General features: G+C 37.4%; 1 protein-coding gene across 1 annotated transcript in view; it reads right to left on the reverse strand.

Annotated features, from left to right (window-relative positions):
• The window catches only part of agbl4 (AGBL carboxypeptidase 4), a 764,316-nt gene that overhangs the window by 33,527 nt on the left and 707,080 nt on the right, over positions 1–23,709 (reverse strand). Inside the window, exons 8-9 of the mRNA XM_066692363.1 lie at positions 21,146–21,260; positions 12,553–12,664 (exon numbers count right to left, since the gene is read on the reverse strand). Of these exons, the coding sequence (XP_066548460.1) occupies positions 12,553–12,664; positions 21,146–21,260 (227 nt within the window). The remainder of the gene's footprint in view (positions 1–12,552; positions 12,665–21,145; positions 21,261–23,709) is intronic.

The following is a 23,709-nucleotide window of genomic DNA, read 5'->3' on the forward strand; positions in this document are numbered from 1 at the left end:
TCCCCCTGCTCAAGAAAGCACATGTACAGGCCTGTCTGAAGTTTGTCAATGAACATCTGAATGATTCAGAGGAGAACTGGGTGAAAGTGTTGTGGTCAGATGAGACCAAAATCGAGCTCTTTGGCATCAACTCAACTCGCCATGTTTGGAGGAGGAGGAATTACCCCAAGAACACCATCCCCACCGTCAAACATGGAGGTGAAAACATTATGCTTTGGGGGTGTTTTTCTGCTAAGGGGACAGGACAACTGCACCGCATCAATAGGACGATGGACAGGGCCATGTACCGTTAAATCTTGGGTGAGAACCTCTTTCCCTCAGCCAGGGCATTGAAAATGGGTCGTGGATGGGTATTCCAGCATGACAATGACCCAAAACACACAGCCACAGCAACAAAGGAGTGGCTCAAGAAGAAGCACATTAAGGTCCTGGAGTGGCCTAGCCAGTCTCCAGACCTTAATCCCATAGAAAATCTGTGGAGGGAGCTGAAGGTTCGAGTTGCCAAAAGTCAGCCTCGCAACCTTAATGACTTTGAGAGGATCTGCAAAGAGGAGTGGGACAAAATCCCTCCTGAGATGTGTGCAAACCTGGTGGCCAACTACAAGAAACGTCTGACCTCTGTGATTGCCAACAAGGGTTTTGCCACCAAGTACTAAGTCGAAGGGGTCAAATACTTATTTCCCTCATTAACATGCAAATTAATGTATAACTTTTTTGAAATGTGTTTTTCTGGATTTTTTTGTTGTTATTCTGTCTCTCACTGTTAAAATACACCTACCATTAAAATTATAGACTGATCATTTCTTTGTCAGTGGGTAAACGTACAAAATCAGCAGGGGATCAAATACTTTTTTCCCTCACTGTATATCATTTTAAAGTATTTTATTTATGTACCCCATTTTGCTATAAATGTATATGTTATGTATGTAACTAAAACAGCCTTATGAATACTCGGCAATAGAAGTCTAAAACCCCTACCCAAAAAGAACATAAAATGAATAAATAAATGGAAGCCAACTAAAACTAAAAAATACGATTCAAATAACCCCAGACCAATGCAATCTCAGTAATATTTACTTCACTTTATATTTATTTCACAGGTAGTTCAACAACACGGCTGACCACTTCAGGTATGAGCATATACAGGGTATTTCCTCCAGGAACTTCTGACAGTGGTCAGATTTGGAACAATGAAATGCATCCATCCTTTCTAAACCATCCATCAGCTGTCACTGTTAAATTTAGATTATTCTGCTCTTACCAAGAAGATACTTGTGTGAGAAAATACCTCTTAATTTCCAGATAAAAATTTTCAAGAGTCTACCATTACTTGTAAATCTTTGATCTTTTCACTATTTAGAGCGCGCCGCTTTGGAAATCCACATTACCACTGATGCTGTGCAGCATGTTAACTTGACACCCACACAGAGCTCTCTGGTTTATTATTACAGAGAGATGAATATAGGGGTGTCAAGTGTGGAGCTTTTGGGCTTCGTCTGTCACAGCTCTGGGAGTGTTCAGATTTGTTTTAAACATAAGAAACAACTACTATAGCTACCAGCTACCATGCCCCCAGCATTGCTCAGATGCACAGAGGTTTAGTTATAACTAAGCTCATGTGGCGCACATGTTGCAATTATATATAATTGTATATAAATTACCTCCCTCATGAGTGTTTAATGTAACACCTTGTGGTACAGAGACATAAAGGGAAACTGCATGGAAAATCATTACCCTGGCAACTTCTTGGAGTGTGTCATTAAAATATGGGAGTCCCTGTGTGGTGGTGATGAAGGTTTGAACTCAGTAAGGGAGAAATTCATTCACACAACCCTATGGCCTGACTATTTCTTATTAAGGTCATAACACCCACTTGCTTCCATGGTTAATATCTGCTTCATTTGTATTCAAATCTGTTCAAAGCATTGATAATCCATCTCTGCTTCTTAGTAGAATCTGATGAAGTATCATGCACAAACTAATAACTCCTTCCCATTCAAAAGGACGCGCTATAAACTGCAATCAGGTGAGACAGATCAATGCACCTTTAAGAGTAATTACCTCATCAGTCCATGTGCCACTGTGTCATTCTAGGAGCTAAACAGAAGACTCATAGTGAGAAAATCATGTTAGTTGACTTGTTTTTAAAAAGACTGATAACTCAGTGAAGGGGATTTGCTTTTGACACACACACACAGTAGAGGGAAAACAACACAGAAAGACTCTGTGTTACAGTAGAACCAATAAACAAGACAAACTCAACAGAAGAATCCTAGTTCTGCACTCAGAGTTTGTTGTTTTTCCTTCTTTTTCTCAGGTTCAGGTTTTAAGGGTTTACATTGTCAAGTTGAACAAGCACTGCCAAAGAAACATAACCACAAACAGACATAACTATATACACACACAAACAAAACAAAGACAAATATTGATGGGGAGCATGTCTAGTCTGTGTCTCTGACTGTGTGGCTCTACTCCATATTCTTACTGCTCCATATTCTCCTCACTATCTGTGGTGTGGATTCAAACTAATAGTTCTGCCATTGTTACGGAGACACAAAATGATTTTATGCTGTCACCTAGGCCATTGTTTTTTGAAGCACTTCCCAGCAGGCAAGCCTGCTATTATTATTTTTTTTTTAGTCATATTGGTCCACAGCTAAGACTTCTTTGCTTAATGCAGGAATGATGCAGACAGCTAACACAAACTCCTGATATGTGTGTTGACAAGCCACTTATTTCAACATTACACTCCTAGTGCAAACAGCAGAGCCATACAGCTCTCACTTATAACACAGCAGACCTCACAGGCAACCAGTAAGAGAAAGGATTCGCTACAGCATGTCAGACTGAGAAAACTCTAGTCATCTCAAGCCCACCCAACTCTGGCAGCACTCCACTAGTCGTGCATGTCTCAGTGAGGAATCCCAGTCATAGTCAGCTATAATACAATCAAGAATGGTGCCAGTACTGCCAGGACTATACGGCTCAACCTGCTCTGAGACAGGAAGCTTTTAGTAGCCAGTTGACAACTCTGGGGACCCCACTCTGATTTCATTGTATGTCAAAAAGTCTAATCTAGTCTAATCTCTGATCAAAACCAACTGTGGGGAAATTATTTGCTGAGCATCAACGATCTACAACTCCCCCTGCCCCCCCAAATAATTAAATGGAAGGAAAAAAGTGAGTTATGGATCTGACAAGAACTAGGAATCACTGGTTTATGAAACCAGTTCAGCGATCCAAAAGGTAGTTTACAGTATCTTCAATACCCATAAAGACAAACTACAGTTGTACAATTATAATTATAATACTGTTCTACTATTACAAATATACGCTGTATAAATCAGTGACAATCTTGACTGCAATGGGACTGTCTCATTAATTCCACCCCACAGTTTTAGCATAACTCCCTTGTTCAATTAAGTGATGACTACATTCTTAAACATGATCATATATATGACTAAATGAGCACTATATAAAGTTTCTTGTCTCCTTTGACAGAGATCTGTATGCCAATGAGAATACTTGATGAAAATAAAGATTTAATGAATACATAAGGTCATTTGGGGCTTGGGGGACTTTGAAAGGTTTTGGCAAAGAGCCAAATACAAAGTGCCACAATGAGAATATTAAAATATTTATTCCTTTCATAAAAAGTACTTCCTCTGAAAAATCCTGACAGAACACTCCTTAAGATTTTGTAGTTGTAGCTGACAAAGAAATGCACTAGGAGTAAACTAATGGAAGAGCTTTGCATAAAGTTGTTTACAAATAAATAAATAAATAAATACATACATACATACATACATACATACATACATAAATACATATACATACATACATAACAAGGAGCTGGTTGTGCTGAGCTGTCCAGTAACTGATAAAAAGCATAGCCAAAGTCAGTGTAGAGTAGCGGTTAGGTCAACCCCAGGTGGGGTACACTGCTGTTGTACCCTTGAGCAATGTACTGTACCTAGATTGCTCAACTAAAAACCCAGTTGTATACATGGGTAATTGTATGTAAAAATAATGCGATATATTATAACAATTGTATGTCGCCCTGGATAAGGGTGCCTGCAAAGAAATATAATATTGTTTTTTAATAAATGCTTTTAAAAGTGATGGTGCAGTGTTAAGCATTAAACTAACAGTATTTCCAACAAACACTGAACAACACACTGTCAGCCGTTGATCGCTTTTTAGGCTGTGACCCCTCTTTACCTTCCTCCCTGTCTTGTCTCATCATCCATTCCACACCGTGTCACCACCCCCTCCTGCCACAAGCAGAAGAAGAAAGGAGCTTGGGAATGGTGTGCTTGAAATTCTGCTCACAGCCAAAGCAATTTCCTGGCGAACAGTACATTGTCAACTCTCTGCTGCCTGTCTGGTGAAATATAGCGGCTGGGAGTGGGCCATCGGCGGTCTGTGTCAGACTGATGGATAGAGCCCAAGAGGGAGAAAAGCGCCCTGCCATTAAGGTAGTTCTGTCACCCACTTGAAGGAGATCCCAGGGTCTAATAGAGGAAAAGAGATTATAATCTGTGCTGTGCGTTTGTCTACTCTCCCCCACAGAGAAAAAGGGGACAAGGATCACAGGGCTACTGCTTTTGAACCCCTCTGACAAAACCTTGGCCCTCACTGACTGATTTTTCCTATGTCCTCTAGGAGTAATTTGAGAACAGGACGCAAACACTCCGATTTGGAGTAGGCCAATTAACCTCATAAGCACCCTGCATATATACAATATGGTTGTCTGTAACAGTGGTTGGGTGATTATCTGTGACTATCTTGAATTCCAGAATCAAGAAAAGTTCCCAAAGCCAGACACAGGACAGCTGAGAGAGCGCTACCTTATCATTATTCTACTTTCAGACAGTCTTAGCATTCTTAATCTTGTTTTTATTTTGCCTTAATTGAGGTTAATCTTGTCTCTAGTTTGCCTAAATTTAAGTTAATTCATTAAAGCTGCTGTGTTGCTTATAGTAAATTGATTAGTACCCTGAAGGAAAGGTGATATAGTCAAGGAATTTGAGGAATTCTGTTAATTGCAATGTGCAATGTGCAAAAACATTATGTTGAAATGTAGTAGGCATAGACAAAACCATGCTTTTAATAATCTATGAGAACAATCCCTACTGAACACATATATGAATGTATAACAACTATTTGTAGAAAGTATATATATGCTTACCTGTCAAAAACGTTTATTCGAAACAGACGTTCCAGCATAACTGTTTACTGTGTTTTTACCTTACAAAATGTTAGGAATTTACCTGCCACATTCAAATTACTTTGTAGAAGACAATACATACCCTGCTTATTGTTGGTGGACAAAAAGTTAGATAAAAAGGAAAAGGCTGAGAAAGGCACTAGGGTTAATTAAGAAAACACCACAAAGAAAAAAATGTATGAAAAAAGTAGGCACAACCTGATTTTGTTTGCCTATCTGTTTAATTCACCTTTCAAGACTGTAATTAAACCAATAGCCAACAGTTTCTTTGTACATGTGAAGTACAGACTGCAACTACACTAAATGGTAAGGACCTATTGCTCCAGGTGTGACAAGCAGATATGGCAGGTATGGGCAGTTCCTTAGAGCACTGCAGCATTCTTCAATTATCAACCTGATTCCCATTCCAACACAAATAAACATTTGGCTTTGTTCTTCAAAGAAGGAGAAAAATAAAACCAAACTAAAAGAAACAGCATCAATTAAATAAAATGGAGAATTGTAATTACACCTTTGAGTACAGCACAATGTTTAACCCTGTCCTATTGAAAGAAAAAAAGAAAGAAAGAGAACTTGCAATTTCCTATATGCTGAAACAACACAACCGTAGGTTATAAACTACAGGTGTCCATTTGACCATTTGTTGCATTTCTTATTGATCACATGATCACAGAATCTCATTCAGCCATTTCAAGAAGGATTGCAGTTGAATGTGCTTCACTATCCTGGAGTAGTCCTCTGGGTTTGTTAGTATCTTTCAAGATTTTGAATACATGTATCTAGTCAATTCTAGTCTCCTCTTTCAGAGACTACAGAGATTCACTTCCATGAATCTGTCCATATCTGACATTCCATTAAGGCCAGGAATAAACCTGATCATTGAACTGATCAGTGTGAAACCATTTCTATTTTTGTAATGTGGAGAAATAAGTCCTCTTGATCCAAGTCATATACTTCTTAGTATATATCACACTATTACATTCTATTAGCTTATACTTAATTATTTTTTAAATAGCTCTCCTATATTATCTTGAAGAGGAAATTGTTGAAAACTCCTACACCCTTTAAATAAGTTGCTTTTAGAACAGAAGCTGCTCGCATTCACTTGATTAAATAAGTGTTATTGCTCTCCTGCATGCCATACTTTACAGTTGTCTGGATCATATTTCATTTGACAGCTGTCTGCCCAAACCTTGAAGAGGTTAATTCATGCATTGTAAAATCCAAGTGTAACTTCCTTTGTGATTGGAATTCTACACTGCCAGGATTCTATTTTTCAGCACATTTTAAAGGCATTTTCAGATAATCTTTTGGTTCCAGGCTTGTTAAGTATGTTGGAATTATACTTTTGGTATGTGAGCTCCTGACAAGCTGCTAGAACTAACTGAAAAAGACAAATAAAGCTGGAAGTGTCAGCACTGAGGTGCTAATACAGGGAATCCAGGAAACTCTATTACAAGCTTACAGCAGCTGAATCTGTGGCCCAAAATAAATCAAAGAAGTGCATTTAAATAAATAGGCCAACACTTTATTTTAAGGGGCATTATGTGCATTTAATTGTTAATGACAAGATTAAAAATACCAACTTTTTTTTCAATAAATTGTTAGTATACATGAGTTACATTGGCAGATATGAAAGTGTTTATTACATATCTAATTAATAGAGTCTACTAACAGTTAATGATTGATAGTTAGGGGTTCTGATTTTCAGGGATGAAGACATTTGAACAAATTTGTGTAAATGATTTTAAAAAATGTGGTAGAATTTTAAAATGCAGAAATTGAGTGGAATTTGTAATATTTGATCAAATGTTTTGAAATATTCAGGTAGAACCATCTTAAAAATAGGAAATCCAAATTGAAGAAGAACAGAAATCGACTTAAAAATCTTAAAGCTACAATGCCCTAATACTGTTTATTTAATTAAATAAATATCAACATATTATTATTATTATTTATCTCTAAGCAGACCCCCTTATCCAGGGCGACTTACAAAATATAAGAGCATTATAAAAGTGCAATACAGTATAAAATTACAGATCAAAATACAAGTTCAAATTACATAAGTGCATACACAAATATACAGTTAATACAAGTCCTACATCGTCGATTTTGAGCAAATAATTGCAGACAAGATGTGAAGTCATAGTTAAGAGCTCAGGGGAAAGGACCATAGGGTCCTACTACAACAATACAAGCATCACGAGTACTAGCAATGTAAAAGCAAGTTGTATGATGAAAACTAGATATAAAGCGCAAGTTTATTCAAATTACTCTCAGTATTGCCATATTGCTCCCTGTCATTCGAAGTGGGAGAAATTGGATGTAAAAATCAATTTTATAAGAAATGGGCTCAAGTCACAAAAGAATACCTATACATGCCACTGTACCGAATGTTTCTGGAATTTCCAAACCACGATGCATTGATGCACATTTTTGTGGAAGGGGTGGGGGGCAGGGGGTTTCTAGGTACAATATTCATCTCGGCTGCCTGACAGCACCTAATACATTTGTTTCAGATGGAAAATGAATTTTCTAATTTGAAAAAGGTCAAAAATGAACTATGGCAAAGCAGGCCTTTTGTCATCCTTAACAAATTATCCAAAATGGCACTGTCACATTGGAGGGATACGTTTGCAGTGATAAATGTTTCAAGTAATCAGCCAATCAAAATGAATTCGTCTTTGCATTTGATAAATGGAGTGGAAAAGCTTTGTTTGAGTTGAGAGATAGCACCATTTATTTATTTTCTTTCATTTGTTGGGGGAGAGAGAAACAAATAGGACCTAAGGAATAGATTATATTTGCTTTCATTATTGCTTTTTTTATCTTCTTAAAAAAAAGACAGTTTTTAAGTGCTTGCTTGTTTATTTGTGTATTTATTTATTTATTGAATTCCCAGTTTCTTGTTTCATCTCATTTGAGACAATGAACATCCCCATCAATCATATTCTGTACATTGTGTTGTGTAAGTGTAATTTCCATGTTCAAATACAAAGAAATGTATGATGATTTAAAGAGCATTCGCAAAACAAATGCTAATAGAGCTTTGATCTATGTGCATTTCATGTAAATGAATGGAATTTAATGACAAAATTAATACTAGGATACAGAGATGGCTAATGTATGTATATATACAAACCATTGTTTTCATTTTTTTAAGTCAATGTTTTCCTGAATCTCTGTCACTATGTTCATATAGGTTTACACAGGTAATATACTTCAGCTGAAGGGGTGTAAATCTGCTTGGCTAGAGGGAATAAAATGCAAAGTCAAGAGATTGCTGTGGCCATGGGCTTTTTTGAGGGGATTGGCGTATGTGTTGCATAGACATGAATAAAGTGTCTTATGAGATTAGCCTGTCTGTGGGTGTTTTTTGCAGTGAAAGGTCTCAGCTGGACAAGAGTGAGTGACTTTGGTGTGGCAGCCCTGTGGTCACCAGGAGGTCAAACTGGCAGTCAAAGCCTACGGGGGTCCACCTTGCCTAGAAAGGTGTCACTGGGAAGCATCTTGGCATCAATTATTAAGTGACACCCAGAAAACCCAGCTAAGACCTCTGCTGCCTCCATTAACCTGTTAGTTTAAACACAGGATTTTCTCCCCAGGGTATCTCAGCTGGCATTACATCTCAGATCTTATTTAAATCAGTTGCATTTTTGTTTGACCTGAGTTCTTTTTTAGTTTATTTCTTACTTTCTTATACTGACTGGTGGGGAGTATTATAGAGTGTGGAAGAGTTGTTAAATGTGTCAAATTTGCAGATGGTAAATGACAAAAGACAGATTAAATTAACGGAATCTGTTCAGTCTTGATCAGAATAGATTACAAAGGAACTGGAAAATAATTTAAAGGTAATAACAAACCCAGAGGCATTCTTCAGAATCAGCAATGACGGAAGGACCAGGTGGGAAGAGGAAAGGCTTTCAAGACTGAAAACAGGACACATGTTTTACTCAAAGACTATTCACTATTGAAGCAGATTCCCAGGGATCCCCCAAGAAATGACTAGATGAGACCCTTAGGTCAATAAGGTACTGGCAACCAAATGAACAAGAAGAACTGAGTGGTCTCCTCTTGTTTGTAACCTTTCTTTCTTATTTATTGTGCCATATACAACTTCCCTTGGCTAATGAGGAAGAAGAAAAAGATACAAAGAATCTCCCTAAAGTCTGAAGTCTTTATCTCGCCCATTAAACATAGTTTTACAACACACAAGCACAAGTATATCATTTAGAAATGGAATCAGTCCTGCGTCTGTAAACCACAATGCTGTGGAAGGCAACAATTCATGCACACCAACAGTACACCAATATAGACTATTATTGTAATTCCACAAAAAAAGTAGCTTAATAAATACCATGTCCTACATATCCCCTGATAAGAGCAGAATAATCTCTTCAAAGGGTTAGACGTTTTTAGAATCTGCTGTAGTGTTACTGCAGCAACAGTAATGAGATGCAGTGTAAGTGAACAGGGTGTGGGTGTTTTAAGGTGGTGAGACTCTCTGTGTGTTTGAGTGAGGGACACCACTAGAGCCTTTTGCCCTCACAGAGCCCCTTGCTCTGTCTCTGCCATCGATTGGCTCTTCATTGTGGCTGCAATCCTGGGAATGGTTAAGCCGTGAGATATGCCCTCTTTAACACAACAGACCCAACAGTCTTATCAGGATTTGAAAGTGCAGGAAAGGTCAGACAATTCCCAGGACAAGCTCTGACCTTCAGTAATCCAGCCCCTGCTTCTCTTTATAATTAAAATAAAGGTAAGGTATTATTTGTTTCCCTCTGTTACAAAGACAGTTGGGCTGGATAGGGAGTAACAATACCTAACTCATAGATTCAGAAAGAACAAAAAACGAAAAAAGCACAAAACCACTCATTTTTTGTTACCAGGATTAGGAAAAAACTCTTCCTAAAGGGAAACAGACACATTATGAACATGTACCATATCAAACACTATTTCTGATTTTCTGCATTTGTGTGGGTTTTGTTGAAAATGGTACTACAATAATTTAATATTTATTTACTTTTATATATAGTTTTTTTCCACTAAACCTATTACAAAATATCATATATGATATAAATATCTATGATGAATATGTAACAGTGAGTGTATCCCACAAGAGTTTAAATCATGCAGGAACATGGGGGGAGCAGATTGGGGGAGCCAGTCATGGGGTATGAGTTAATAAATAGGGCTGCCCCGGGTCCATCTTGAGTATGCTCCAAGGGATATTCAAGGTATATACCCATACATTTATCAGTGCCTTTGTCCCAAAGTTTTTTGGAAAGCTCCTTGGTACTCATGGTTGAGTTTTTGCTTTAAAATGTACTACAAAACCAGAAGAAACCTACAGGAACTGCTACATTTATCCTAATATCTTGTGAATCACTAACATTAAATACAAGTGGAGGCCACTTAACTTTGTGTATGATTCTGAAGGTGATGTTTTACACCTGAGCTAATTTAGGATTTAATATCACAAGGGGTGTAGACACTTATCCAACCAACCAAGCTATTTCAGTTTTTATTTTTAATTACTTTACTACACATTTCTAGATTTTTTTTTCTAGATTTTCTACAGACACTGTATATATAAAACCTGTGCATACTGATACACATTTACTCCCATAATACCATCATTTTTTACCCAGCACTATTACAGTGATCAACTCACTGGCTTCTTTATTCACAGCACTTGGGCAATTTGTTTTCTGTTGTCACTCCAATAAACTGTGTTTCAATAGAACACAAGCAGACTCACATGCACCAACACAGCTCCCATTATTTATTCAAAGGGCACCTCTGCTTTCTTAAGACTTATTATTATGGTGAAAAATGATATGCCGATTCAGTGCCAAACTCAAAAAGAAAAAAGTAGCAGTGACTGAGATTTTGTATGATATATATATATATATATATATATATATATATATATATATATATATATATATATATATATATATAATGATTTTTGTGTTATATTACAAGTTTATTTTATACTCCCTTTTTTACTGCCTCTAAAACCAATCTGAATACATAAATAACTGCTTCCTGCAGCTCAGGCATCTATCTACAAGTTATGGCTGCGTGGGGTTTTGTCTGTTCAGCAAAGTAAGTCAAACACACATTTTTTCTTACGTTGTTTTGTTATTTGAAAACAAAAAGCTAGAGCTTGCACTGAAACTATTTCTTCCCAAATAGACTTGCATTGAACTATACACATTGAAGATTTAACAATTTATTCACATTCAAACAAACAGAATTCATCACTTATATGGTTTCTAATGTAGGAGTGACCATCCTTTTGACATTTTAACCAAATATTTATTTTCAGAATATCCATTCTAAAGCTTCATTAGTTAATCTCTGACATCTTCACTCTTTCAATTACACTAGACCCTACCTCTGTCCAGAATTACTGCCCTGTCTCCCTTCTTTCTTTCCTCTCAAAACCTGTGGGCTGTTTACCACGATCTCTCTGCATTTCTGTCCCACCACTCACTCCTTGACCCTCTTCAATCTGGCATCTGCATGGCTCACTTCTCTGAAATTGGTCTTCTATCTGTCACTGACTCATTTAACTCTGCTTGTTCAGCCTCCATCTTGTCCTGATCCTCTATGATCTTTCTGCTGCCTTCAACGCTTCAACACACTCTATCCTCAGTTTCTGCCTTGGCGACCTTGCAATCTCTGGCACCCCATGGTTTCTCCTACTATCTCTATGCAAATCATGCCCAGATCTTCCTGTCCTTTACCTCTTCTGACCCCCACATCTTCTCTTGCATCTCTTCCTGTCTGACTCTTTTCTCCTCCTGGATGCACTTGTATCATCTCAAGGTCAACCTTTCTCCCAGGCAGACCTCTGAATTCCTAATCTGCACAGCCTCACCAGCAGAGCAACAAAACACATCTTGCACTTAAAAATATATAATAGAAGATTGCACTGTCCTAAATATATTTCATGCTTGAAGTGACCATATAATGGTTCAGAATAGAATAGTTCTCAATATGGAAGTGAGAATTAATGAAGAAACCACAATCCTCTGGAAACATCTAGTAGAGTACCAACTGTAAAACTTAACAACCCCTTGAAAAGCAGATAAGGATAGGTACAAGTATAAGGATATTCATGTAATCTTGTCAAAACTAAAATAGAATCCATTAGGATATGCAGCCATTATTGTAAAGTAAATGAGACAAAAACAGACAAAAGATTATCAGCAACCCTGAGTAATAAAATGACAAGGTGAAATACATGCAGAGAAAGCCTTCTGTGTGGTCAGTGTGACCACAGTGGAGTTAAGTGTCAGGGGGGTCCTTACCGGGTCCTCGTTCATCTGGATAATGAGCTGTTTCACAGCATGCAGTGTGGGGTGAGCCCACGGAGAGGGGTCCTGCCAGTGGCGGTTCAGGTCAAAGCCCATCAGAGAACACCTGGAATACAAGTGCAAATCTTAACACACACACCTCCTCAGAGGGGATTCCACACACTGGCTTACATTGCCCAGCATACCTCTTGTGACAATCTTCCTAAACATTCAAATGTCTTTGTCAAAATGTTTGTTTTCTTATCTCTATAAACATTTGCATTTTGGTACCATTCATTCATTAATAAAACAAGGTGTTTACTATATATACAGTACTTACCACCTTTTTTTTAACAGAATAAATGCTAACAATTGCCCTAATATGTTCTTTATTATTTATATATATATATATATATATATATATATATATATATATATATATATATATATATATATATATCACTTACACCAACAATCACTCTGTACTCCTCCATTCTCTTAATACAACCTCTGATTGCATCAATATGGATTATGTAATAGCATCAACTTTAAACCAGTTTTTACATTTAAATCCCATAAAATGAATCCATGTTGAAATATTAAAGGTGGATTACTTACCAGATTTCTGCCTCATAGGAGGCAGAAAAAGCTAATCGGAGACAGACTAAATCTCTTCAATTCTGAGCGATTAGGAGTTTTCAAAGAGACACATACTTTATCCTGGAGTTAATATTCCTAGTTTGAAATTGGTCCTTCAGTGGGACTGTGATTAAAACAATCCCAGATGACCTGAATCCTGTTTGTATCACATTGCTGCAGCCTAATGCTTTAAACATGTACTGTAGAATACCATGGTAGACCCAAAGTGAAGCAACATTAAATCAAAGTAAAGCATGGAGCCGTATAATACAACCACAAAAAGGGTACAAGGGAAATATATATATTTTGTAATCATTGAAATTATCTTACTAGACTGGATTTTACATTGTGATTTTGTTTCTCCAGAAATACTGCCTTACACAGTGCAGCAATAGTGCAATGGAGAATATATAGTGAAAATGGTAGAATGTAAATCAAGGAATGTAAGGTTGAAATGATCCTGTTCACTAGTAAGACCTAATTTTGAATAATGTGTGCAAATTAGTGATTAATGTACACTCAAGTACATGACACAAGTAATCCCGGGTCTAAAAAGATTAATATATTCTTAAATGCAGGTGGGTTTATGCAGATTAATCTCTTTAGTCATAAATAGAGCCAGTTGCAAGAGGAGGCAAGAGGATCTGAGTCAGGTATTTCAAATAATGAATCCTGAATGGGATAAAGTTAACCCCAAAGGTCACAAGTGGAAAATAGATTGAAGTGTAATTAGGACTGAAAATATAAAGGACATGTTTCACACAAACAATTGTAGGTGGCGGGAAAAACATACCCATCTGTATAGCTGAGGCTTTAAGAAATGGCTGGAAGCAGTTCTGTGGGTCAATTAGCTACTAAAATTCAAATAAGCAATATTTCAACCCAAATGGCTTTCATGTATTGCCTTTCTTAGGTTCTTATGTGCTAGAGAGCAAAGGCAAGACTCTATTAACAGGTAACAGTTATTTATTTTATTTTATTTTTATTGACATTATAGACTGCAAGTAATCGTGTACTAAATCAGTGCCAAATCGGGGAAAACCAATTTACTCTCATGAGAATTGTTCTCAATACATTTATTCACTGGAAAAGATGCTGACTTGTACCAGTTTTTCAGTTACCATACTTCCAATCTTATTTGTACATGTATTTATCTTCAACATGCTCTGACTTAAGTGGGATGATAGCTCACTGTCTTTCATGCATGCTTTGGGCTTGTACATAAACTTGTGTGGCACCTCTTTTAATTGGATCTCTTATACATGGAATAGTTAAACCAAAAGCTGACATAACTGTAAGTTAGAGAGTGCCCGAACATAAAATGGAAATTTGTTTTCAGCTTATATCATGGCACAATACATAAGAAAAAAACATTGAACATTGAATACAGAGCATCAATAAATAATGGAGTAGTCCATGTTAATATAAATAATATAGTAGTAGCTCAGTGTTGTCCAGCAACATACTCAGGTCCATACCCCCCCCGCCCGTCCTCCTATACGAGCAACAGACACATGCCCATGCAGAGTATGCCTATCTATGTATTTAGTCCTTTACCTTCTTCCATCATTGAGAATTAAAACTGCAGAGAGAATAAATGTTTTTTTGACGACCTGATGGAAGATTTGGGTATCTTTCCTTGACTACTTGATGATACAGATCTGATAGTTTCAATTGTTTTTCGTGCCAATTATTTTGCTTGCCTGGTTGACAGCTCTTAACAGTTTTGTTTTATTTATTTTTTGTACCACGACTGTCATGGTTTTCAGCCATCGCCCTCTCCCTCCACTAGAGGCTGCTGTCTCCCTGTCTTTCCTTTTCCCTTCTTTCTGTTTTCACCTGTCAATCGCAAAATTAACATTCCTCCACACCCTTGTGCACTTCTGCTCCTGTCCTCTGTTTTCATTGGCTCTGCACCTTTCTTTCCTGTTCCTGCTCCTTGTCTTAAACCCCTCACTGCCCTCGCTTGGCGTGAAGTCTCGTCAGCACAGCTTACGACGCCGAGCCCCCTTTTTCCGCCGAGCCCCCGACCACGACTCTGCCTTGCCTCTCTTGCCCTGATCTGCCGGTACCCGACCCACGCCTTCCCGACAATCCCTTGATCCAGTACTGCACCTGGGTCCTCTGTTCCCGAGCCCCCGAGGCACACGTGACGACACAATATTACAAGTGTGAATACCCTCAATGAGAGATCTATAGACGCATACTAAACTTTCCCTGCAGGCATTAAAACTTATCTCGCTTTCCAAGAATAAAAATGTGTGCCTTTTTGTACAAATAATCAACATTATTGGAGAAACTGAGGATTTGGTCAAGTACAGTGCCAAGATATTTAAAAGTAGAGACTTGTTTTACCTCTTGTCCCTAAGTGGTTTAAATAGAAGAGATTCTGAGCCTAATGCTTTGTCTCCCTAAAAAACAAACATCTTTTGTTTTCTGAAAGTTTAGTTTTAAGAAGCTTTCAGCAGAGTGTCAACATACTGTAGATACTGATATGATTAATCATTCTGACTTGCCACTAATGCCATATTATTCACATATTTATTTAAGGTATAATCCCTAGTATTGCTCATAAACTAATTTATGTTTAATTGAGAATAAAACAGGGGACAGGACACAACCCTGAGGGACTCCTGTATTTAAAATCAATTCATCAGATAAAAACCCTTTGACCTTGACATGCTGTGGCCAATCACACAGAAATACCCTAATCCACAGGGTAATAGTTGGATTTATTTGCAAATCACACAGATATTTCAGAATTAAATGTGATTGAATTGTTTTAAACGCAGAAGAAAAATCCATAATCAAAATATTTATAGAATTGCCTGAGATGTCTAGATGGCGTGGTTACATCTAAAAGTGTTAATGTAGCAGATTGATCCCAGACAGAATTTGCCCTATATAATTTCCCTCAGTGTCCCCAGCAATGGGACACAACAGTGGTTATGGGACCAGAAGTGGTTAGCAGTTGCCAAAGTCAGACACAGGACAGGTGAGAGAGAGCTATTTTGTTGTGTTTCTACTTTCACACAGTCTTAGCATTCCTAATCTTGTTTTTAGTTTGCCTTAATTGAAGTTAATCTTGTTTCTAGTTTGCCTTAATTGTAGTTAATTCAGTACAGCTGCTATGTTGGTTATAGTAAATAGACTGAAGGAAAGGTGATGTAGTCAAGGAATTTGGAGGTGGAGCCAGTTAGGTATCAATTGGTGGCAGTTAGTTAAAAAAAGGTACTGATGCGGCTGTTGAGAATGACAAGTGCACTTTTTAAACATTGCACATGCAGGTGTGAGTATGTGTGGGGGGGATTATTTGTTGCATGATAGCATTTAATGTTTAAACTTTCATTGTTAATATTTAAACATTTACTAAATTAAACAAAGGTTAACATCCCAACCCTTTTAGATAACTGGGATAACTAACTGTACCAGTAAGATGATGCCAGACAGATCGTTTATTGATTAATGTGCATGCCAGCTATATAATTTCATGCCCTATTTCTCCACATTTCTTGAAAAGGAACTAAACCATATATATTTCATCATTTTTTTATTATGTACGAGAGCTTGTGTTCTAAAAGTGAGTACACCTAAGCAATTACTGTATAACTATATCTACCAGAAAGGTGAAGTTTTAATATTTCCTGTTGTATGTAGCATTATGGTTATTGTGAATGGCCCTCTCTTGATAAATAATTTATTTTGAAAATGCAACAAATGCACATTTCTGTACTGTTGGCTGCATGTCCATGACTTTCTGAAAAGCTGCAAGAATAACATTTTGTAGAAGCATGTTTGCAACACTAATCTCTAATCAGGGGAAATCGATACGGATTTCTGTACGAGTCCATTCGATCTTATTCTACCAACCTGCTGTTAATTACTCAGTTAAATACTGAGCCCTAGTTTGGAAGGGATCTGAAGAAGCAAACAAAAATATCAACAAGCAACTCCTTTTCCCATATCACTTATATGTGTCTGAAGACAAATATAAACATTTGGGGAAAGTCTGATTAGACAACTGTCACCTTCTGTACAAAGCAAGGAACAGGTAAAACATTTCAAACACACACAAACATACAACATCTATGTATACTGATCAAAAATCAAATTATTCCATATATGGTATATATAATACACAAATTGTAATTGTCAAGATTAGAATTAAAATCAGTGCATGCTGTGCTTCTCTGGGACCAGGGCTGAAGACCCCTGCTGTACTGTGTCTGGGTGGCTGCTGGACAATTCAAAACCTTTTCATTTCCAGAGAATCTGCAATGGTACCAGAGGACCACTGGATGGAGACAGGAAGCATAATGTAGTCCCCCTCGCCTAGGATTCTCACACATTGGTATTCCTCCTGTTCAGTCACATTATGTAGAGGCAATTATGAACTGGGAAGCAGACCTTACTGAGTAAATGTTGCATACAGAGTCAATGCTACTTGTTATAAACTCTGACTGTGCTGTGCAGTAGCTAAAAAAAGTGTTAAGCCTAGTAAAGAGATTAAATTCCCAGTGCAGCATGGTACAACATATGGCATTGAGAGATGTGTAAAAGTGAAATCTGCAGGACTGCAGATACTAAAGGGACAGGAAATGTGTCACTGCTGGCCGCTACTCCCGGTAGATAGAAATAGCTACAACAGCAAAGCTACCGATTCTGTCGTGATTACAAAACTCAGGCAGCCACAGCAATTGGCATTAAAATCCCGGGTTTGGTGCAGCTGAAATAAAACGAGGAATGCAAAATGAGTGGGCAGATACCATATCGACTGCATTCTATGGCGGCACTTTTTCAAACTATTTCAAAATTATAACACAGGCGCACAAAAACCCATGAATCTATAAGTGACAATAAAGTGTCTAAGGTGGTAACTCTACACTGTTACATACAGCAGGCGCAACTGCATTGAGCACCTTTACAGTTGCCTAAAAGTGCGGACTGACACAAGAGAACGGTAGAGGGCTCAGCGTTGTGGAGTGTGAGGGGCAGACGCTTGGCTGCCCCTACGAGCCTCTATTAGCTCTTCTTGCAGTTCCCATATTTGACCACATGCTACCATAATAAACATGCCTGCTGAAGTGGGACACTGAGATCTCCTGCCCCAATATCGCGCAATAGCTGGATTGAGACCGAATCGCCCAGAAATATCGGCACTTGTCTAATTTGATTAACTGATTATACAGAAACAGGGTAATAATTATTACAAAATAATTTATGATGTATTGATGTGGAAAATTAGTTTATGAGGAAGAACTATGTTTTTGGGTGGTTGGATTTTTAAGTGGAGCTCTTCCCCACCTGTACATATGAACGAGCTGCGCCTGATTTCTACGACAGTCATGCCTGTCTGGGAAAAGTCTGGATGACCTGGCATTTGCAAAAGTAAGTGATTTCATGTCAGGCAGGTTAAATACTTTAAATCACTTACTTTTCTAAAACTTTGAAACTTTGACTGGCAGTTGCATTGTTGTATTTCCCCTCTGTACTATAACACAGTGCATCACAGAAGGATTAGTAAATAAATCTTTATCTTTAATTCACTACATAAACTAATTCAAGTACATAGTAGTTTCAGGATTAGCATAATTTCATTTAGAAGAAAGCCTTTGAGCTACATTATTTGAAAGATGTTGTATTCAACTGATAACCTCTGGCCTCAAATTGTGCAGTTAACAGGAGTCCTAATCAACTTCAAGAAAACAATTCATTTTTTTACAGTAAAGAGTGAGCTGGCATTAAAGAAGAATATTTAGCAATGCAAACTTTTACCTTTTGAACAAAAAAATAACATCAGCCTAAGCCAGCCGCAAGCTTAGAAATAATTTTGTGTTAGAATAATTAATTAAATCAATACAAACATTCTTGCTTTTAAGGGAATTGGTTCTCCTAAAATGAATTTTCATAGATACATTCAAGCAAAATGGAATTTGAATTGAGCTTTATTGACAAGGTGGTATTCAAATGTATGCTCTATTCACATTTTCCATTCACATAGCATAAGAATCCCTTTCCACTCAAATTTAAGGACAAATAAAATGGGGTAGTTCTAATACAAGCATAGCAATTGGTACATATTCAGATTAATTATATTATTTTGATTTATGAACAGAAGAACACTACCTATCTGGAGAAAATAAACAATAAAATCATTCATGGACTCATCAAGAAATAAACATGTGTCCTATGTTACACAGTACAACTGTTTCAGTTGCAGTACAACTGCAGTAGGTAGCAGCACTATGAACTACCATAATAAGAACTGGAAAACCAAACCGACAATACATATATAATGATATGAGCAATAAACACTGTACCACGATGAACAAACAAGAGAAAAACCTGGATTAAATTTATGTGACTGTGTTATCAGCTGCAAATAGAAAATTGCTGTCAATAAAGTAGATATACTCAACACTTATTAGTCTCACAGCTGAAACATTATTTGGAGCTTTGAGCACAGACCTATAATTTTTTCATTTCGGGGATCCTTTCAAGAACAATTGATTAGCATTGCCTTAGCTACTGGTCTTACAACTCATAAAACAATCATCAAAGCTGCTGGAACAATAGCACCTAACAAGTATAATAAATAATGCTTGCTTGTTTCGAGTAACTATGGTATTTAATGTTACATTCACATTGTCTCTAAATAAGTTACACTCTGTTTCTGTGGGACAGCAGTATTTTATTTCAGGTTGTAAAATGTTTGTGGTCATGTATTTGTGTTTGGGTTTTATTCAAATTGTTGTGTACTAAACATGGAGTCTGCCAAGGTTGCCCCCAATTTATTATTGCTCCTGCTTTCACCCTGCAAAATGTGTTATTTTAATAACCATTAAACATTAACAACATTAACAACACATATTCCCATACACCTATGGTGTACAATCGCATGGTATACCTAAGGAAGGGATTATGTTTGAACATTGCAGAAATAGTTGGATAGTTAGCAAGGAAGTTGTTCTCAGTCATCGCCTAGTTTTTGTCTGCCAGGGCCAATGGATAAATATCCATATTCACTACCTTGAAAGTGATCGCTAGCTTGAAATTAATAAATATTATATTATCTGTAAATCTACCATTTCATTGAAACACATTCTTTATTTAATAGAATCCAGAAAATATTCACTCATTAGCGGATCCATGTTTACATTCTGGAGGGAAATCATAGCTTGAGGAACACAACATTTTGAATTATGCTTTCACCAAGACATCTGACATAACATTGTTATTACCATGTTGGAGAGGATTTGGCAATTGTCTGATTAGAACTCTTAACATTTAAATATCTATATATATGGTAATATAAAGTGTTTTTATTAGCCCTATTTATCATAGTTTTTCTTCTGTATAAATCATGCATTTACTTATTTAAATATTTAACCACAGGTAGTCGGGCATATCTTCCTTAACATTCACTAAACATAGTCGTGGCTGAATCACATTGAGATCTGGAAACCTCTGTGTTGGCTATTACCCAAAATAGGCCAGCATTATCAACAAAGAGAAGCAAATGCATTTCAAACTAAGAGAAAATATCACACTTACATAGATTCTCCGGCACCTTAGGAACTGATTATTTTTAAACAGAAGGATGGGTTCCAAAAATAAAAATACAATATGCAATAAACAATTGATTGTATAAATCAGACGACCAGGTGAACACATGAAACAATGAAAATCTCCTGTGAGAGTAAAAAGACGCATTCATGACGTCTCTGGGTGCAATGTCAAATGGTAACAAGAGAATCTTTGTCCACACGACCTTGAACGGTCAAATTCCCCAGGAGGATTACATTCCATATCAACATCCATTCTCCTTGAATGTCCCCCTCCCTGTAGAATGTTAGAGAATATAGTCTGCTATGCTTTATTCTTCTTCTCTTGGCTACAATGCACCACTGCCTGCTTACTTTATTCTGCTAGAGGAAATACTCTTGTGGCGTTTTTTGTTTTTACCTACCGATAGTTGCCCAGGTAGACTCCGTCAGGATTGAGCATGGGGACAATCTTGAAGACCACGTGATCTCTCAGGACTTTGGCCACTGGGTTCTGGCTGAGCAGGAAGTCAATGACACCTGGGACCAAAAAAATTAAAAACAAAAAATAGGCTGGAGTCACTACAATGGTGGCTTTCCTTACTTCTACTCTCTGATTCACTGCTTTGTTTTAGTGAAACCACAGTGCTGAAACTGTGCAAATTAGCCCCCAGAAGCTGCATGAGACAGTACACACAGTGCAGCATGGGGCTCCAACCCTGGTCTTTGGGAGCTCTCAATCCAGCAGGCTTTATAGGTCACCCTTAAATCAGCAATTTATAAAGACTTGAGTATATGAAACGCTGACCAATTAAGTTTTGCTTTTGGAAATTTTGAAAATACTTTTGAGTTAATTTGAAACAATAAACTGAATTAATCTTGAAGGGCATGCTTTCTCTTAATTGAACAATTTATGTACTTAATAAATAACAAATGTCTTCCCAGTCTTTAGAAATTGATGAAGTATAAAACCTGGAAACTGGATTGGGGCTCTCCAGGACCAGTGTTGTAGACAAGCTGTATTTATTTACTTTTTTTTGTTTTAACTTCAACCACCAAGCTAGAGCTGTCTCATTGAACGGTGATACCAAAGATGCACAGAAATATGAGTCATAGAAGTGATTTAATATAAAACCAAGCAGCCGTGTGTGTAGTTTTAATTTGCTTTTCAAATCACAAAAAAGAGGCAAGGGGGTATATATTCAATCAATACAAACACAATTCTGCACCTGATGATTGAAATGCAGCTGGGATAATGGATCTTATTAGAAGGGCAGATGAAAAAAACAAAAAATCTGTGGGAAGAACAATACTGTTAGTCTCTGCAAATGGACGTTAAGAACACAAGCCAGTCTTGGCCATTTGAAAATGCTCACCTCTCAAAACTGAAGGAGATAATTGACAGGTAAACAGGAAATGGAGAAGGGCAGATATACCACTACCCCCTTTCTCCCACCTACTCCCTGCTCTGTCCTCCTCATTAGCAGTAATAGAGGCATAATGAGCTCACTAATTGAGTCAATGCACTAGAGAGGGGGAAACTTGAATGTGGTGCACTGATGTTCACATAGTGTGGTGCATTACGGGAGCAAAACTCCCCACTGCTTCAATCAGTCTTTAATTGCATTGTTTCCGACACTCACTCGTGCAATCAAGAGGCTGTCTCTGACCTCCTTCCGACGATTTCTCAAGACACATCTTTTCAGACTGTACTTACAAGTACAAGTTGAGTCATTTTCTCTCCTGTAAGATAGCACTTATATAACGTTTTGTAATACTTCTTTTTTATTATTATTATTTTTGTCATTTAGCTGACGCTCTTATCCAGGGCGATTTGGGATGGGAGCAATGGGACTCCCTTAATCTCTCTCAGATTATTTCTAATCCCAATCGGTGTGACCCAAAATACCCAGAAAAGGCTACTCTCCTGGATGTCATCCTCACAAATAACCTTGATATATATCAATCTGGTGTTTGCTGTAATGATCTTAGTGATAACTGCTTGAATTCATAATGCTCGGTTAAGCAACCTGTTTTAATCTGTTATGCGTACTGAAAAACTTTAATGAGCTAGCTTTAAATCATGACCTGACCACTGCTGAATGGTTTAGAATTACATTATCGTCACTTAGCAGATGCCATTATCCAGGGCGACTTACATTTGTACCCATTTATACAGCTGAGCATTTTACTAGAGCAATCTAAGTGAAGTACCTTGCTCAAGGGTACAATGGCATTGCCCCACCCAGGATTTGAATCCACAACTTTATTTATTTATTTATTTATTTTGATTTCCCCAATGCCCCCTTTCCCTTGGCCTTTGACTGTGACTTAACATCTTGTCTGCACTCATTAGCTTTTATAATCTAGGATCTAAGACCTCATATATTGCTTAGTATATATCTTGTATACACTTGTGTAAATTGGAATTTGTAAAATGTATTATGCCTTGAACTGCACTGTATTATTGCACTTTGTATTGCTCTTATATTTTGGAAGTTGCCCTGGACAAGGACATCTGCTAATAAATCCTAATAATAATAATAATAATAATAATAATAATAATAATAATAAGTGGAAATGTGTATAGTATATTATATATAATACACACACACACACACACTGAGTGTACAAAACATTAGGAACACCTTTCTAATATTGAGTTTCACCCCCTTTTGCCCTCAGAATAGCCTCAATCTGTTGGGGCATAGACTGTAAAAGGTGTTGGAAGCATTCTACAGGGATGCTGTCCCATGTTGAAACCAATGCTTCCCACTGTTGTGTCAAGTTGGCTGGTAGTGGATCTCTGCTCAAAGTATCTTATCCCACAGATGCTCAGTCAAGACTGGGCAGGCCACTGTAGTAAGCTGAATTCACGATTCTAGCCTTGTGGCATGGGGCATTATCCTGCTGAAAACATCCATTAGCAGATGGACAGCAGGAATCAGGATTCATCAGACCAGGCAATGTTTATCTAATCCTCCAGTGT

The sequence above is a fragment of the Amia ocellicauda genome, chromosome 19 (genome assembly GCF_036373705.1).
Source record: "Amia ocellicauda isolate fAmiCal2 chromosome 19, fAmiCal2.hap1, whole genome shotgun sequence".
Taxonomy (NCBI): domain Eukaryota; kingdom Metazoa; phylum Chordata; class Actinopteri; order Amiiformes; family Amiidae; genus Amia; species Amia ocellicauda.